Here is a 19,290-nt window from a genome sequence, read left to right as displayed (position 1 = left end):
TCCCTCTCCTTTCTTCCTCCCCTCTACTCCTGTTTTAACCTTGATCTTTTTAAAGAAACAACCTGGCTTCATTGACCTTCTCCTTCTTCTATTTTTCTGTTTTGCATTTCATTGGTTTCCATGCTGATCTTTATTATTACCTTCCCTTTGATTGCTTTGGATTTAGTTTGCTCTTTTTCTAGTTTCTTTTTTTTTTTTTTTAATAAATTTATTTATTTATTTATTTATGGCAGTGTTGGGTCTTCGTTGCTGCGCAGGGGCTTTCTCTAGTTGTGGCGAGCGGGGGCTACTCTTTGTTGCAGTGCACGGGCTTCTCATTGTGGTGGCTTCTCTTTGTTGCAGAGCATGGGCTCTAGGCGCACGGGCTTAAGTAGTTGTGGCATGAGGGCTCAGTAGTTGTGGCTCACGGGCTTAGTTGCTCTGCGGCACATGGGATCTTCCCGGACCAGGGCTCGAACCCGTGCCCCCTGCGCTGGCAGGCAGATTCTTAACCACTGCGCCACCAGGGAAGTCCCCTTTTTCTAGTTTCTTAAGGTGGAAGATTAGTTTGTTGACTTGAGATCTTTCTTCTTTTGTAATATAGATATTTAATAAAGCTAAATTTCTAAACACTGCTTTAGAAATTTCTAAACACTGCTTTAGCTGCATCCCATAGATTTTTATATTTTGTGTTTTTATTCTCATTCAGTTCAAAATACTGCTCCCTAACTTCTTTTGTGATTTCTTTGACCCATGGATTATGTAGAAGTGACAGATTGATTCTCACATGGAGATTTCCCATATTTTATTCTGTTGATTTCTAATTTAATTCTCTTGGAGTAAAACATTTCCTATGATTTCACTCCTTTTAAATTCACTGTTTTATGGGCAGGCATATGGGGTATCTTGGAAAATAATTCAAGTGTGCTTGAAAAGAATGTGTATTTTGATGTTCTTGGTTGGAGCATTCTATAAATGTCATTTAAGTCAAATTGGTTGATATTGTTCAGTTCTGTATCTTTGGTGTTTTCTCTCTAGTTGTATCAATTATCAGTGTAGTCTTCAACTACTATTATTGTATTGTCTATTTCTCCTTTTTGTTGTCAGTTTTTGCTTCATGTATTTTGGGATTCTCTTGTTAGGTGTGTGTATGTATAAGGGTTAAATCTTCCTGATGGTTAACTTCATTATCATTATGAAATATTCCCCTTTGTCCCTCTTAATTTTTCTTACTCTGAAGTCTGCTTTGTCTCATGTTAAGATATCTATTCCAGCTTTCTTTTGATTAGTGTTTCCATGGTTTTTTAAAAAAATTCATTCTTTTAAACCTGTTTGTGTCTTTGAATCTAAACTGTCTCTTATAGACAGCATAGGTATGGTTAGATCTTTTATCTAGTCTTGGAAACTTTACCTTTGGAGTATTTGATCTAGTCACATTTAATGTGATTATTGATAGAGTTGGATTTACACCAGCCACTGTGCCCTTTGCTTTCTATGTCAAATGTCCTTTTTGTCTCTCTGTTCCACTCTTACTACCTTCTTTTGTGTTAAATAGAAAATTATACTATTTAAATTTCCTTCCTCCTCCCTTTTTCCCTCCTTCCTTTCCTCCCTCCCTACATACCTATATCCATTTGAGTTTTTTCCTTAGTAGTTGCTCTGTGGATTACAATATGCATCTTTATCATACTCTTCTTTAAAGTAATACTCAGTTAATTCCAGCAAAATACAGAAACTTTGCTCCAATATATCTTCATTTACTACCCCACCTTGTGCATTATTGTCAGAAATATTATGTTTATATGTTATAACACAAACAATACTGTTTTATACTTACTGCTTTATGCAATCTTTTGCTTTTAAATGAGTTTTTAAAAGCAAAAAGAGAAAATATACAGTCTTCCTTGTTTATTTACCTTTTTGTTTGTTTGTTTATTTACCTTTGTATCTGTCTTTACTTCATATGGATTTGAAATACTGTCTGATGTTACTTTCAATTAGCAGGATTTGTAAGGCAGACCTGCTAGCAACAAATTCAGCCTTTGTTTATCTGTGAATGTTTTTGTTTCACCTTCATTTTTGAAGGGTAATTTTGCTGGGTATAGATTCTTGTTTGATAGTTTGCTTCTTTCAGCACTTTGAGTATGTTATCCTAATGCCTCCTGGTCTCCAGTATTTCTAGTGAGAAGTTATCTGGTAATTGTATTGTTCCTTTATACGTGATAAGTTGTTTTCTCTTGCTGCTTTCAATATATATTCTCTTTGTTTATGTAACAGTTTGTGATGCATCTAGGTATGATGATCTCTTTGTGTTTATCCAGCTTGGAGTTTATTGAACATCTGGATCTTAGATGAATATTTTTCACCAAATTTGTTTTCAGTTGTTATTTTTTCTGCCTTCTCCTCTTTTTGAGACTCCTGTAACTGCTGGGAGGCTTGCTTGAACATTTTAGTCTCTGAGACTTTCCTTATTTTCTTTATTCTTTTTTCCTTTTGTTCTTTAAATTCAAATTCAAGTTCATTGATTCTTTCTCTCTCATCTCAGATCTACTGTTGAGCTCCTCTAGTAAACTTTTCATTTCAGTTGTACTTTAAAAAAAAAAAAAAGTTTATTTATTTATTTTTGACTGCGTCAGGTCTTAGTTGCGGCACATGGGATCTTTTGTTGTGGCACACAGGCTTCTCTCTAGTTGTGGTGTGCGCGGGCTCAGTAGTTGTGGCGCGGGCTTAGTTGCCCTGAGGCATGTGGAATCTTAGCTCCCCGACCAGGGATGGAACCCACGTACTCTGCCTTGGAAGGTGGGTTCCCAACCACTTGATCACCAGGGAAGTCCCTCAGTCATACTTTTTAACTAAAGAATTTCCATCTCTTTACTGAGATTCTGTATTTGATGAATCATTGTTTTTCTTAATGAGTCATTGTCATTCTTTCCTTTAAGTCTTTAAATATGGTTTCCTTTAGTTCTTTACCCGTTATTTGATAGAATGTCCCTCAGTTTGAATTTGTTTGATATATAAATGATTATTAATGTGTGTCTTAATGCTTGTGTGTTTTCTGTCTTTTAAGGTTGGGGCTGTCAGGGTTTCATTTGTATGAGATTAATTGGAATGTGGCACTTAAAGTGTAAGTGGTATTTGATAATTGCAAATCCTAATTTGTTCTTTGACAAATTGGTTAGTTGGGTTGATGGGACTGCTGTTTGTTTTCTCGTAAGCAGCTGCCCTTATTGTCATAATCACACTTAGTGGTTTTCTAATAGCAACTAAAGGTTACATTTATGCAAATTTGAATTTCTTGGCCACACATAATATTTTTTAGCCTGTGATGAATATTTTAGTTATAGTTTCTATACTTGAATTACAAAAACCTTTGCCAGATACCACTGATTTATTATTTCATTAAAGTCCTTCTGGCATTACTAAAAGTCAGTTGCTTGCAAGAACAGAAATCTCCTCCAAGTAGCCTAAGAAAAGGAGATATAGGTGAATCTCATGGAAATAAGGTTTAGGAGTACAGCCCAAAGATACAGGAATGCTTCTGTTAGGATGCCATTCTCTGTGTGTGTCTGTGTGTTCTCTGTGTGTATGTCTTGGTCTGCCTCACATTCTGTGTTCTCTCATTTCTGCTCTGCATATCTCTTTTATACCTTTCAGTTTATCATTGTTCTCTGGTTGCATTTGTGCACAATGGCCAGTGGCTTCTGAATCCACATAACCAATTACATCTCTAGTGCCCATGCGCATGTACCTGATCCAGCCTCTGTGGGCCAAGTTCAGATTCCCAGGAGGAAAACTGTAATGTGTGCATCCTGGTCCAGTTAGATGTGGCAGAGTACAGTCATCTCTTTCTGTAAAATCTGTAGTTGAGGACAAGTTTTCTAAAAGGGGGATGTGAGCCAAGAGTGGCCTCAGTACAAATTTTGGATTGAGTTTGGTAGTAAATCTCAAATGTTTTTGGAAACCTGGTATTTTCTTTTGCTGAGGAAAGTCTATGTAGAAAGCCATTTCTGAAACATTGGTCACAACAGAATTCAACATTATAGGTTGTTTTTAGTGATTTCATTTTGAAATACTTTGTGCATAAAAACAGAAACATAGCTGGTAAAATATGAAAACTCCTCTGTGTACCTTGTACATATATTGACAACTAGTAACTATTTTGAATTGTTAGGTGTTTGTAGTTTCAAAGTCTGGGCTCTTCAGGCCTGTTCTGTATGACCTCCCAATTCTGGTTTACTTTGTAGTTCTTAGATCTTTCCTTTCCTTTTCCTTTTCCTTTTCTTTTTTCCTTTTCCTTTTTCCCTTCTTCCCTCCCTTCCTTTTTTTCTCTCTTTCTTCCTTCCTTCCTTTCTTTCTTTGGGTATATATTTATTTACTTCTTTTGGAAATATAGTTGATGCACAATATTATGTTACTTTTAGGTGTACTATGTAGTGATTTGACATTTTCATATATTATGAAATGATCACCACCTAAGTCTAGTAACCATCTGTCCCCATACAAAATTATTACAATATTACTGACCATATTTCTTATGCTGTATATTATTTATTTAATAAATTTAGGTTTGTATCTCTTATCCCCTTCACCTGTTTTGTTCCCATCCCCTTCCCCTCCAGCAACCACCTGTTTCACCTAGCGTAATACCCTCCAAGACCATCCATGTTGCTGCAGATGGCAGAATTTCATTCTTTTTTATGGCTGAGTAGTATTCCACTTTATATATATATATATATATATATATATATATATATATATAAATGCAGTAATATGATAAAGAAAGACAAAATACTAGAAGTAGTAGAAACTTCCAGTGATATATATATCACATTTTCTTCATCCATTCATCTGTTGGTAGACACTTAGGTTGCTTCCATATCTTAGCAATTATAAGTAGTGGTTCTGTGAACATTGGTGTGCATATATCTTCTTGAATTAGTGTTTCTGTTTTCTGCAAGTAAATAGACAGAAGTGAAATTGCCTGATCATACAGCAGTTCTGTTTTTAATATTTTGAGTAACCTCCATACTCTTTTCCTTAGTGACTGCTACAATTTACAGCCCCACCAACAGTGCACGAGGGTTCCCTTTTCTCCACTTCCTTGCCAACACTTATTATTTCTTGTCTTCTTGATGATAGCCATTCTGGCAGGTGTGAGATGGTATATCTCATTGTGGTTTTGATTTGCATTTCCTTGTTGATTAGTGATGTTGATTATCTCTTCATGAGTCTGTTGACCATCTGTATGTTTTCCTTGGAAAAAATGTTTACTCAGGTCTTCTGCCCACTTTTTTTTTTTTTAAATTATTTATTTATTTATTTATTTATTTATGGCTGTGTTGGGTCTTCGTTTCTGTGCAAGGGCTTCCTCCAGCTGCGGCAAGCGGGGGCCACTCTTCATTGCGGTGCGTGGGCCTCTCACTATCGTGGCCTCTCTTGTTGCGGAGCACGGGCTCCAGATGCGCAGGCTCAGCAGTTGTGGCTCACGGGCCTAGCTGCTCCGCAGCACGTGGGATCCTCCCAGACCAGGGATCGAACCCGTGTCCCCTGCATTAGCAGGCAGATTTTCAACCACTGCGCCAGCAGGGAAGCCCCTGCCCACTTTTTAATTGGGTTATTGCTTGTTGTTTTGATGTTGACTTGTATAAATTCTTTGTATATTTTGGATATTAACTTATCAGATATATCATTTGCAAATATATCCCATATAGTAGGCTGTCTTTTTTTAAAAAAAATAAGTAAAGCGCCTTTTTTTTTTTAGATTTTATTTTTGGCTGTGTTGGGTCTTCGTTGCTGTTCGCGGGCTTTCTCTAGTTGTGGCAAGCAGGGGCTACTCTTTGTTGCGGTGCATGGGCTTCTCATTGTGGTGGCTTCTCTTGTTGCGGAGCATGGGCTCTAGGCGTGTGGGCTTCAGTAGTTGCAGCACGCGGGCTCAGTAGTTGCAGCACGCGGGCTCAGTAGTTGCAGCATATGGGCCCTAGAGCGCACAGTCTTCAGTAGTTGTGGGTTTTATATGTTAATACAGAAGGGTTTTATGTATTAATACATATAAACATTCTCTATGCATATATATTTATATAATTTCAAATTAGGGTCATACTTTATATATACTATTTTATACCTGTTTTTCATGTTTTATTTATATATATATATCATGTTCTATATTTTTTATTCTGTGCTTACATTTTATTTTTTATATGTGTGTGTGTGTTTATGTTCTATGAAGGAAAATCACATAATACTTTTGGTTGTATACCTCTTATGATATTTGTACACTATGTTTTAAATATTTTATTGCAGGTGGCCAGCCTTTTGAGTTCAGTCTTAAACAACAAACGTCTTCTGGTTAAATACTCTGGAGCTCGTAACTTGAATGATGAGAACTCAGTGTTTGTATATTTAGGGACCCAGTGAGCATTTCCCTTTTCCTCTATTCAAGTTGAGCCACTTGAGAAGAAAAGGGAATCAGGCAAATAGAGATCCAAATAAATGTTATCTTATCACTGAGAAAAAGTTGTGTTGGAGGTTGTTGCTTAGATCTACAGCAACATCAGGTTTCATATATGTAGTCTCTGTCCCCTAAGTTTAGATCTTGGAACTGCCCACTGAGGGAAGGATTGTGTCTGCAGAGCTTGTCCCTCGTATCGTTGCCTCATTTGTTACTGTACCATTCATTCTTTCTACTTAGCTCCTTGCTTCTGAGTGGCATACTATATGATAAAGGTCATTTATCACAGTTTAAGTTACAAGCTTCTCTTGAGGTCTGCCTAAAGGTTGGCCATTTGTCTGAGTGTCTGATGCTGAGTATTACCAACAACGTAAGATTGATTGGAGCACTCTGTAGTCAGTTTAGCTGGCTCTCCATTGGGAAAGTCTCCACCTACCTGGTTATTATTAGTTGTAATTATTAAAGTAGATTGTTGGTGAAAGGCAAGTAGAGGTGCTTTGCATTAGTTTCCAGGGCCTTCTGATTCCCTGTCTCTTGTGTTCTGTTCTTGGTTTTGTTGGAGGCTTGTGAGCTGCACATGGTATGACTTTTGAATGTGCCTGTTTTGATTTTCTAGCAGCGCAACTCACCAGGAAAACCGTATTAGGGTCTTAATGTGCCCGTTTATTCTTGCATGTTTCCCCTTGTTTTGGATCCATGAACCTAATGAAATCATGTTTCTCTGGATTCTGTGAGGGCAGTGTATGATCCACCTCTATTTGGCATATCTCTGCCTCTCCCATTCTATTTTAGGAGTAGGAGCTGATTCTGATCATAATCTTGAACTTGTAGGGCCCCAAAATAGTTTTTTTTTTTGGTGGTTGTCCAGCCTCCATCAGGACCCAGTTGAGTCTTCTACAGTGAGTGGGGGACATCCTCAAGATACTGTGGCTACTAGTATTCCCAGCGCAGTGCTGCTTCTTTATCAGTAAGTTGATTGCCTGGCCAGTGGTTCTCCCTTGGTGTGACCCTGAACTTTGAGCACTAGTACCCTATCCTTGGACTAACCTGGGATATGAAGCTATTTCCTCCATTGCTGGTGGTAGAGTCTCATACCCATTGGGGGGATCTGAAATGATTATTGGCTTCCAAGCACAAGAGCTGTGCAGTGTCACTGAATACATAGTCATAATTTGTTATAATAATCATCATTGCTATTTCTTTCTTTCTTTTTTTGGCCTTGCTGTGCAGCTTGTGGGATCCTAGTTCCCAGACCGGGGCTTGAACCCGGGCCCACGGCAGTGAAGGCACCGAGTCTTAACCATTGGACTGCCAGGGAATTCCCCATCCTTGCTATTTCTTTACTCTCTCACGGTATGGTTGCACATGTAGCTAGTTGTGCTTTTGAACCAAATCGTAAACTGCTTGATACTGTCAGGTCTTCCTCACCTATTTTAACCATCTTTTTTAATGTGGCTGGCTTGCCTTTTTGACAGATACGGTATAAGATTTTTACTGGGGCATAAACACATTCATGCCCTGAATATATAACCATCCTGTTTAGACTGCAGCTTCTTGTAATTGTTTCAGAGAGTAGTGGTTTATCTGAGGACAAAATCCTCTGGGCAATGTGGTTGTTACTGACCTGCTCTTATAAACTCTTTTCCACTGAGAAGTCAGGTGGATTGATGGCATGCCTGGATCTGGATGTTCAGTCACCCAATCTTGTACCAAGTTTTAAGATGCCCAGTAATTGACATGGTAGGCTCTAGTTCATCATTACACTGCTGGGCACCTGTGAGGCCTATGCCACCTGTCTCTTCCCTCTTCCATGGGTTAAGGTTAGCTCAGTAGTTACAATACCATATTTCCTTTAATCTAAGGTACCATCTATTTAAAAATGCATCCCAATATCAGAGATAAAACATTTTCCCGGGCTTCCCTGGTGGCACAGTGGTTGAGAATCTGCCTGCCAATGCAGGGGACACGGGTTCGAGCCCTGGTCTGGAAAGATCCCACATGCCGCGGAGCGACTAGGCCCGTGAGCCACAATTGCTGAGCCTGTGTGTCTGGAGCCTGTGCTCCGCAACGGGAGAGGCCACGATAGTGAGAGGCCCGCGCACCGCGATGAGGAGTGGCCCCCGCTTGCCGCAACTAGAGAAAGCCCTCACACAGAAACGAAGACCCAACACGGCCATAAATAAATAAATAAATAAATAAATAAATAAATAAATAAATAAATAAATAAAATAAAAACAAAACAAAAAAACATTTTCCCTCAGTTTTATTGAGAGATAATTGACATACATCACTATATAAATTTAAAGTGTACAGCATCATGGTTTGATTTACATATGCAGGCATACCTTATTGTGCTTTGCTTTATTGTGCTTCACAGATATTGTATGTTTTACAAATTGAAGGTTTGTGGCAATGCTGCGTAGTCAGATGACGGTTAACATTTTTTAGCAATAAGGTATTTTTAAATTAAGGTATATACTTTTTTTTTAAGACATAATGCTATTGCACACTTAATAGACTACAGTATAGTGTAAATATAACTTTTATATACACTACGAAACCAAAACATTTGTGTTACTTGCTTTATTGTGATATTGGCTTTATTGTGGTAGTCTGGAACCAAACCCGTGTTATCTCTGAGGCATGCCTGTATCATGAAATGATTACCACAGTAGGTTTAGCATCTGTTATCTCATATGGAGATACTAAACTTCTAAAATATATGTTTGGGGATCGATGAAATCTAGTTTTAAGGTTAACACTAGAGATTAAAAGATGTAAGGGCTCTTTAGCACTTGGCAAGGCCTAAGCTGGTGCTCCGGCTTCTCAGTAGCTCTGCTCGCATGTGTTGTGACATGGATTTACTGCAGAATCTTGCTGGCCTAGATCATGACCAGATTCACTTGACTCTTTTCCAACATACTGCTTTCCCTCTAATAGATGTAATTCTTAAGGATGGTGTTGTCATTTTATCCAGTAATGCCATAAAAGTTTTTAATTTAACACTTCCCTTTTTAGTACCCTTTCTCCCCCGCCTCCTACCTCCTGCAACTTGCTTAATTCCTGATCCTACTTTTATGATGCAGATTTTACCAGGTGTCATCAACATGCTGGACTGTTCTGTTGCTTGGTATGGCTTTTTTGTTTTGTTTTGTTTTTAATTAATCTATTTATTTTTGGCTGTGTTGGGTCTTTGTTGCTGCTCATGGGCTTTCTCTAGTTGCGGTGAGCGGGGGCTACTCTTCCTTGTGGTGCGCGGGCTTCTCATTACGATGGCTTCTCTTGTAGCAGAGCGCGGGCTCTAGGCGCGCAGGCTTCAGTAGTTGTGGCTCGCGAGCTCTAGAGCGCAGGCTCAGTAGTTGTGGCGCACGGGCTTCGTTGCTCCGCGGCATGTGGGATCTTCCTGGACCAGGGCTCGAACCCGTGTCCCCTGCATTGGCAGGCGGATTCTTAACCACTGCGCCACCAGGGAAGCCCCTTGGTATGGCTTTGATGGCTTCATTTATTTTTGGAATATTGCTCATGTGTCCCAGAAGCTTTGCTACAGAACTGTCCGCGCCCATTTGTCTATTTTCCCACATGAAATCAATTCTGTTTAAGCATGTGTCTTTTTATGTTAATGCCCAAAAGCCATTCATTAAATGTAGATCTTTGACGTCTGTTATTAGAGACTCCATTTTGCTGACATCTCTGGGTATGCCATTACTCTGAGAGCAGTTGAGGCTGAGGTGTATTTCGTTCTCTGCTAGCAAATGTAAGCTTCTAACGAGTACTGTTCATCTGAAATTTCCAGGCTGCAGAGACAGGGCATTGTCCTGTCTACGTCCATCACTGTTTTATGAGGTGTACTCTATTGTTTATAGTTTTTAGAGGCTCACCTAGGAACTCCATCTGTCTGTCCAGGCCAGTTGAAGCCCGATAGCTGTAACTTTGATTTTATGTGAATCCATTCCTAGGCTTCCTAGGGCTTTAATTGTTTTGGATGGATACAGAAGCCATCGTTTGTACCTAATGTCTGTAAGTTATTGGTCTTATTAACCACTTAGCTAATATCTGGCAGTCTTAATTTAATCAGATCCCTAACACTTAAGTTTAAGAGGATTCCCTCAAACCTAGTCAGTGTTTGCTTTCCCTGCCTCACATTTAAATCTCCCTCTTTGAATTCATATTTTTGTTGATCTCCTTGTGGCTCCCTTCATCCAAATTTTTATTTTCCCAAAGCCTTCATTCTCAGAAGCGGTAGCTTCGTCATTTAAGTCCTTGTGTCAGTGGTGAAGTCCCATGGACCCTGATGGTCAGTCATCTTCTTAAATACAAGCTGACCACTGTGACCTGGCAACGTACCAAGACTGACCTCAAGACAGTACCGAAACCAAGGGTCTAGGCCTCCCTATTCCTGGCCCTCCATTCTTCAAAGGATCCATTGACCTGTTCTCCCTCCCATCAGAATTACGTGTTACCTTGTTCTGAGCCTTAACCAGAACCATTTATAGCTTCTGCTTTCTCTTCAGAGTTGGGTACTTTAAACTAATAGCTGGCAACTCTGCTGGCAAAGTTCATAGCTTCATAATTTGGACAGTCCCAGTTATTAGCTCTCAAAGAGTGCCCTGACTTTATCTGGTGATGCCTGTTTCACTTGAGAATTCCCAGATCCCTGGATGTCTATCAATCTCATTCTGTCTGGCTGTTTTTCCACCTTGGATGTTGCCCTTAAATTTCTCTTGGTGGGGTGGGGGAATCCAATCGCTTTACAGTTTGTTATTCAGAACTTTAGGCATGGCCCCATATGTAAGTTTTCTGATATATTCTTCCAAATATAACCTTGTATTTTTATTGTAAACAGCATTGAATGATGTTCTAATTCTCCATGAGGCTACATTGGGCTAGATTATTTTTCCTGAGCTTCTTAATTTGCCCACATATACTAGTAATAAACCACTATAATCTAAGGTTAACTGAGTCGGTGAGCCCTGATGCCTGCAATCTGCAAGAGCCTAATTAGCTCATAACTTAGTGAGTTCCAAAGTTATTTGTTGTTTATCTACATGTAAGGAAAGTGGTGAAAAGACAGTAAGTCCCTGAAAATCCTAGTTTAATAATGTATAGTAACTGTATTTTTTCAGTATTTTAATTTTAATTATGGAAAGACATGCAAGGTAAAAGGCACAAGAGATAACTTTGGCTAAAAAGTATTTCTGTTCTTGACTCTGAGTTCAAAGTAAATTAGCTCTTTTGTTTTCTTTTTTAAATAGGGTTACACATCATTTTGGAATGACTGTATATCATCTGGATTACGTGGCTGTATGTTAATTGAATTAGCGTTGAGAGGAAGGTTACAGCTAGAGGCTTGTGGAATGAGACGTAAAAGTCTGTTAACAAGAAAGGTAAGAGGGGGCCTATATAACATCTCCTTTTTAAAGAGTTTGTGCTGCCTAAAAATGAAGACTGTTTCTACTAACAGTTTTCTTTTTTATTGAAGTATAGTTGATTTACAACGTTGTGTTAATTTATGCTTACAGCAAAGTGATTCAGTGATACATATACATGCATTTTTTAAAATAATCTTTTCCATTATGGCTTATCACAGGATATTGAATATAATTCCCTGTGCTATACAGTAGAACCTTGTTGTTTACTAATAGCTTTCAAAAATTAAAGAAGAGAAGTTGATTTTAAAGTTAAGTCTTTGTTGAATCATGTTTCCATATCTTTTCTTGCATCCTTGGGTTTTTGGTTCTTTGCGCATAATGAGTAATGTAATTCATTGTTAGGATCACTGGCCATTGCATCCTACATATTCAGAAAGACTCCAAACTTTATTTGCTGCTCCTGAAAGCCATGATTTGGAAGACTTGACATAACTACTCAAAAGTGGTATTGTGCAAATTAACTATCCATAGGCTGTTGATCTTTTTGCCAGAATACAAATAGTTTTCAGATCTCCGCCTCTCCACTGTGAAGGTCTGTGTTAATAGAGGTATTATTGACTAGTTTTTAGAATTTCTAACTTTAACCTCAATCTAAAATACTCAAGACTCTTTCTCTTCTAGTCTGTCATTGTTTCTTGGGGGACGTGGGGTGTTTCAAAGCTATTTTTTCCTTAATACATTGTCTTATAATGAAATCCAAAAAGTTTTAGGTGAAAACTGAACATTTTTTGATTGATATGCCAGAGAGAGTAATAATCCTATAGGAAAGAAAGAAATGTATTCTTGAAGGTTGTATGCAAAGTAAACACGGTATGGCAGAAAATATTCCTCGTGGAATATTAAAATTAAATCTAGTCATTTAGAGTCAAATGAGCTGGCATGAGATTAGTTTTGAAGTTACTGTTTTAGATATCTATGTCATAAAGCAGAATAAAATTTTTATTTGTTTTACTGTACAACCATAGATTTATGGAGGACAGAAACCTTAAGAATTTGTCATTATAATTATCAATGAAATACACACATTGGTTACTACTAATAATAGAAATTACAAGTAATTTTACATTAATGTTATGGAGCCCTGACCTAAAGTGAAAAGATTTTGATACTGTTTGTTTTTTTTTGGAACAGGAACCAGTTTTGTGTTGATTATCAACAAATTATTTGCTCTTTCATTCATTTATTCATTCATCATTTACTTATTTAGTGCTTAAGTCTTCCATGCATTGTGCTTGACTCTGGGGATACACTGGAGACCAAGAGACACATGTTCCCTGCCTGCATGGGCTTTTTATTTCAATCTACTTGTTTGTATGATCTTAACTAGGCAGTTGATAGGTCTTTTGGAAAAATACTCCAATATGATTTAATCTATTCATTTAAAAATAATGATTGATTATATTAAGATAATACATATATGATAGTTATAAAATCAAATTGTACTTAAAGACTGACAACAAAAAAGATAGCAGTCTTCTACCTGCCCTTCCCCACTCCTTAGTCTTGTATCTGGGCGGCAGCCATTCTCAGTCCTTGTATTAGTTTCGTAAGGCTGCCTTAGCAAATTACCACAGACTTGGTTGCTTGAAACAACAGACGTTAATTCTCTTTACAGTTCTGGAGGCCACAATGTGCTGTTCCTTGCCTCTTCTAGTTTCTGATGGCTTTGAGGCTTTCCTTGGCTTCTGGCTGCATCTCTCTCTGTCCTCTGTTTTTACATCACCCTCTCCTTTGTATGTCACTCATAAGGACACTTTCATTGCATGTTGGGGCTCATCTGGATAATCCAGGACAATCTCATCTCCAGATCTGATTTAACTTAATTTTATCTACAAATATTTATTAAGGGTTAGATTCTGGGGGTTAGGACATGAACACCTTTTGGGGGTCACCATTCAGCTTGCGACTTGCGACAGTTTTCACTTATTTGGGCATTTACCTCCATATTTCTAAATAAGCTTATACTGCCATTTCTTGATAAATCAGTTGGAGATGCTCTTTACTTACTTACATCTATTACTTAAAATAGATGCATATTTGCGGGCCTTCCGTGGTGCCGCAGTGGTTAAGAATCTGCCTGCCAATGCAGGGGTCACGGGTTCGAGCCCTGGTCCGGGAAGATCCCACATGCCGCGGAGCAACTAAGCCCGTGAGCCACAACTACTGAGCCCGTGTGCCACAACTACTGAGCCCACGCGCCTAGAGCCCATGCTCCGCAACAAGAGAAGCCACCGCAATGAGAAGCCTGCGCACCACAATGAAGAGCAGCCCCCGCTTGACGCAACTAGAGAAAGCCCGCACACGGCAACGAAGACCCAGCGCAGGCAACAAAATAGATGAATATTTGGCTTTCTTACATACCACTCTTTACCGCTACCTTTCAATCTTCCTAATAGAGTTATATCATAATTTTTGGCAAAACAGTAATGATTGTTTTATATTGTTACAACTATATTAATACTGTTTTCTGTAGAGTTAAGTTTATATCCTATGATTTCCTTTCTTAGATAGTTTTGTTTTTTTCTAGAGTTAATCCCTTTTTTTAAAGTTTTCTATGTAGCTCTCCTTTTTTCTTACATGCTCCATCAGAGAAAAGTTAGATTATTAATTTTCAAATGTTCAGATACATCAGATAACTCCATTAAAATTTGCCTGTGCTCCAGTTTGGACTGGTTATGCTTTGGTTCTACTGGGACTTCCTGTCACTTTTTTTTTACTGCTTCAGCCCCCTGTTTTCTGGATCTAATGTTTTCTTCCACCCTCGTGGGAGGAAAATGTTTTGAGACTTTGCATGCCTGAAAATTCCTTTATTGTACCATATTTCTATTTGACAGATTGGCTGGGAATAGAATGTTAAGATTTTTCCCACAGAATTTTTAAGGCATTTCCCTATTGTCCTCTAGTATACAGAGTTGCTGTTAAAGTCTGATGCCCTTCTGATTTTCATTCTTTGTATGATACCTGTTTTTTCTTCTCTGGAAGCATTTAAGATCTTCTGTTTATCTCTAGTGTTCTGAAATTGTATAATATGCCTTGATGTGGGTCTTTAAAAAGTCACTATGCTTGGACTTCTTCAATCTAGAAATGTGTGTCTTTTGATTTTGGAAAGTTTTATTTCTTGTATCTTCACTCTGTTTCTAGAACTGTATAAGGTGGAGTGGACCTCTTGGCTGTTCTTTATTTTCTTTCTGATTTTTATGTTATTTTTCTTTCTGGTTTGTTTCCTAGCTTTTTTGAGATATAATTGACATTCTCTTGGTCTCTCTTACCTTTTAACCCTCTGTTGAGTTTTTTATTGTGGCTTTCATGTTTTTGATTTCCAGGAACCTTTTTTTTTATCATGGCTTCTTTTTTTTTTTTTAATTTTATTTATTTATTTATTTATTTATTTTTAGCTGTGTTGGGTCTTTGTTTCTGTGCGAGGGCTTTCTCTAGTTGCGGCGAGCAGGGGCCACTCTTCATTGTGGTGCACAGGCTTCTCACTATTGCGGCCTCTCTTGTTGCGGAGCACAGGCTCCAGACGCGCAAGCTCAGTAGTTGTGGCTCACGGGCCCAGTTGCTCTGCGGCATGTGAGATCTTCCCAGACCAGGGCTCGAACCCGTGTCCCCTGCATTGGCAGGCAGATTCTCAACCACTGCGCCACCAGGGAAGCCCATCGTGGCTTCTTATTCTTCTTGTTTTATGGATATAAGATTTTCTTTTAAATCCCTGAGGATATTACTGCTCTTTTGAGAGTTTTCTTTATCTGTGTTATCTGTTTCTTCAGTTCTTATTTTCTCTTTTGGTCTCTTCCTTGTTGAAGACTTTCAAGTGTCTTGTCGTCCTTGGTTATTTGTTTGCATTTAAGAATGAGGCTTGTCCTCCAAGAAGAAAAACCCTAAATATAAATTATATGTATGGGCAGGAATATTTACTAGTGGGCCACACATTGCTGAATTTTGTTAAGGAGTTGGAACTTGCTCTGAGTTATTGAAGAATTTTAAGCGGAAGCTGAAATGTCATGATAAGATTTACCTTTAGAAAGATCAGTGAGGAGTATGGATTGAAAAAGGCTAAAACTAGTTCAGGGAAGCTAGTTAGGAAACTTAATCCAAGGAAAGTTAATCAGATTAGGTAGATTAGAATGATTGCAGAGGTGATGGAGAAAAATAGTCCATCTGAGAGAGATTTGGGGGGCAGAACTTCATAAGAAGAAAGATCCAACTATACCCAGCTTATTGTCAACGTGAGACCATTCTCAAAGGGGTGGGCATGCACTGGGTGTTCAGGCCAGATGGAAGTAGATTTAGGGAGTAAGTGAGAAGTAAGAAGTGGTGGCATGACCATAGCATATAGACATACAACTTTTTATCCCAAAGTTCTCCTTTTTTTTTTCTTATTCTCTCTGACCCCCTACTAAAAACATGGTCTAGAATAGTACTTGCCAATCAAACTCTGTGATGATGAAGATGTTCTATATCTGCACTGTCCAGGATGGTAGCCACTAGCCACATGTGGCTATGAGCCAGACACTTGAAATGTGGTTAGTGCAAATTGAGACATGCTGTAAATAAAAACACCCTGGATGTTTGAAGACTTACTATGGAAAAATAAGAATGTAAAACAATCTCAATTTAAAAATATTTATTACATGTCAGTATTTTGGCTATGGTGGGTTAAATCAGATATATTAAAATTAATTTCACCTGTTTTCATTTTTAAAAATATAACTACTAAAAATTTTAAAAATAGATTTGTGGCTTGTATTTCTGGTTCTAATTATATTTCCATTGGGCCATGTTGTCTCAGATACCGTATTTTTTTTTTAACCTTTCATAAGATTGAGCAAAAAGGAAAGGACGTATTGTCAAGGACAAGTTTGAGGGAAGACTCCCATTTTAAAAATAATACTGTTAAATTTCATAACATCTTAATAGGTAATGTAAAGTAATATAACAAATTCAACTTTGATATTATAGAATTTCAACTAGAAATTTGTTGTTTAGCCAAGAACGTTATAAGGCTATAAAGATCTAGTACTTGGTTAAAGCAGTGTAGCCTTTTCTTCTCTCATACCCTACCTCTGGTTTTTCTACTCTTAAAGTGGATTCTATATCCATCTTAACTTAAAGTTTTGTAGTATTTCAAAATTTTACGTAATCAGACCTATTGGTATTTTCAAGGATTCTGCTTGTTGCCACAATTTTGAGAAAACTTTCTCATCCCCTCAATTATATTTCATATTTAAATCTTTATCTTTTATTGTGGTATAAGCTCTGAGGAGCCAAGTCTTACTTTACCTCTAATTTGTTAGCCAGTTGTTTCAGTAATATCTATTGAAAAATTAGTTTCTCTACTGATGTGAAATGCCACCTTTATTATATATTGAATTCTTATATATAATTGAGTCTGTTTCTATAACTAATAAATGTTTAAAAAATGAATTTCAGGATCAAATAGCCCAAGGTTTAGCAGTAAAAGGAATTATGATGAGTATAAACTGTTCTACCATTTTGCTTTCCTAATTATTGCACGGTAGCTAAATTTTCGTTCATGATTGTGGCTAATCCGGTTAGGTTAAATATTGGATTTCCTTAGTATGGAATTAGTTTAAAATCTGAACTTTGATACAGTATGAACACTTGGGGCTTTAAGCATAATGAAATGTTTGCATAATTGTTTAAGTTTTTTGTTTAAAAAGATCAAGTAGATCATGTGATTCTTGTTGATTACATTTTAGGTGATTTGTAAGTCAGATGCTCCAACAGGGGATGTTCTTCTTGATGAAGCTCTAAAGCACGTTAAGGAGACTCAGCCTCCAGAAACGGTCCAGAACTGGATTGAATTACTTAGTGGTAAGCTTCTGTGTATAAACTAAAAACTGAATTCTCTGAAAGATTTTTGTAAAAGTTTAAAATCCTTTTGAAAGGAACTTAGACAAAATAGCCAAAAGCTTGTTTAGTTAGTTAGGCAATCTTGAAAGTTAATCAGTCACTAAATAGGGAAAATAGTGGTTTTTAAAATTTCATCACCTTTAACAAAACAGAGCAGATGTGAATCAGATATTGTATACTTCCTTAGCTTCCTTAGCTCCTGTCATTCTTTATCAAAATTACTTCATGCTACCTTATTCTGGATAGACTGGGTTAAGCTGTGGTAACAAGCAACCCTAAAACCTCAGTGGCTTAAAACAACAGTTTATTTCTCACTCATACTGTAAATCAGTCACAGGCCACTTCATTCTCATTTTGGCAGCTGGGCAGATGGAGCTGCCACCATCTGGAGCACTGTCAGTCACTACTGTAAAGGAAAGAAGAGAATAACAGATCACCCAGGCTCTTAAATTTCTGCTCAGAAATGACATGTGGTTCAGGTTTCATTGGTCAGAGCAAGTCACATGGCCTCCTCTAACTTTAAGGAGACAGGAAGTGCAGCTGTAGGAAGGAACACCTACTTGGTTGATAGCACTAATGACTACATTTATTTTAAAGTTATTTGTGTATTTGTCTAATCTTTAGATAGTAAACTCCTTGAGTATAGGACCTGAGTTAGCTTGTTGTTCCTCTCTACTGTTATATAAAACATAGCTTCTGCATACATCTATGATCACTTCACTTCATGTTCAAATATATTGCTATTTAGACTGTTTTAAAAACCTTTGGAGGTTGTCAGAGATTGGTAATTAACATGATGTCATTTTTCTCACTTATAAATAGAGTTTCTAAATTAATAGTTGTATTATGAAGATATTCTTATATCAGTAAAAGATTGAGTTTTGCATGTTTGTTTATTTATAATGTGAATACACATATTCCAAACTTAGGTAGTAGGACAATAAATGGGCACTTTATACTTATGGCAGGGTTCATTCTTCCTTCTTATTGGTAGAGAACATAAGCTTATTTACAAGTTTGTCTTGATAATTTTGAGGGGTTTTCTTTGACCACCCTCTTGTAGATCTGCTGATAACTTTCTTTTTACCTCATTGAGTAAGAGAAACTTTAATGTGACCCTTTTTCCTTCTTTGTGGTTGTGATATTGATGTTGTCTTCAATGATAATTTTTTTTGTAGGAAATCTTTTAAAATTACTTTACCCATTTGATGAAAGTTTGTTTGGTTAAAACTAGGTACTTACTCAGCACATACCAAGACTATATGTCACAGTGCTCAGAACATTGTCAGCCCTCTTTGGGTGAGCCTTCCACCTATTCAGCAAACTGTGGCCAGCTGACAAAGACTCAGTGAGGGTATGATGTTAACTCCATATGTTAAATATTAGCAAATATGATTTTTTTGAGATAAAAATAGAAGTGCTAATACCTTCTAACTGATGGATCGTTTCTACATTCTCTGGAGTTCACTGGCCTAAGCAGTCTTTGTGTTGTGCTCATGTTGTGCTGCCATTGTTGGCCATTACCACTTCCCGTGGTGCAAATTAGAATTTGTAATTAGG

At 37.6% G+C, this 19,290-nt stretch overlaps 1 protein-coding gene across 1 annotated transcript in view; it reads left to right on the top strand.

Annotated features, from left to right (window-relative positions):
- GOLPH3 (golgi phosphoprotein 3) overlaps positions 1–19,290 on the top strand; it is a 53,121-nt gene that overhangs the window by 23,607 nt on the left and 10,224 nt on the right. The window contains exons 2-3 of the mRNA XM_059916174.1: positions 11,680–11,811; positions 17,577–17,691. Coding sequence (XP_059772157.1) covers positions 11,680–11,811; positions 17,577–17,691 — 247 coding nt within the window. The remainder of the gene's footprint in view (positions 1–11,679; positions 11,812–17,576; positions 17,692–19,290) is intronic.

Source organism: Balaenoptera ricei, chromosome 3, assembly GCF_028023285.1.
Source record: "Balaenoptera ricei isolate mBalRic1 chromosome 3, mBalRic1.hap2, whole genome shotgun sequence".
NCBI classification, from domain to species: Eukaryota; Metazoa; Chordata; class Mammalia; order Artiodactyla; family Balaenopteridae; genus Balaenoptera; species Balaenoptera ricei.
The sequence above is the reverse complement of the archived record's forward strand: the minus strand, read 5'-3'. Positions and strand labels throughout refer to the sequence as shown.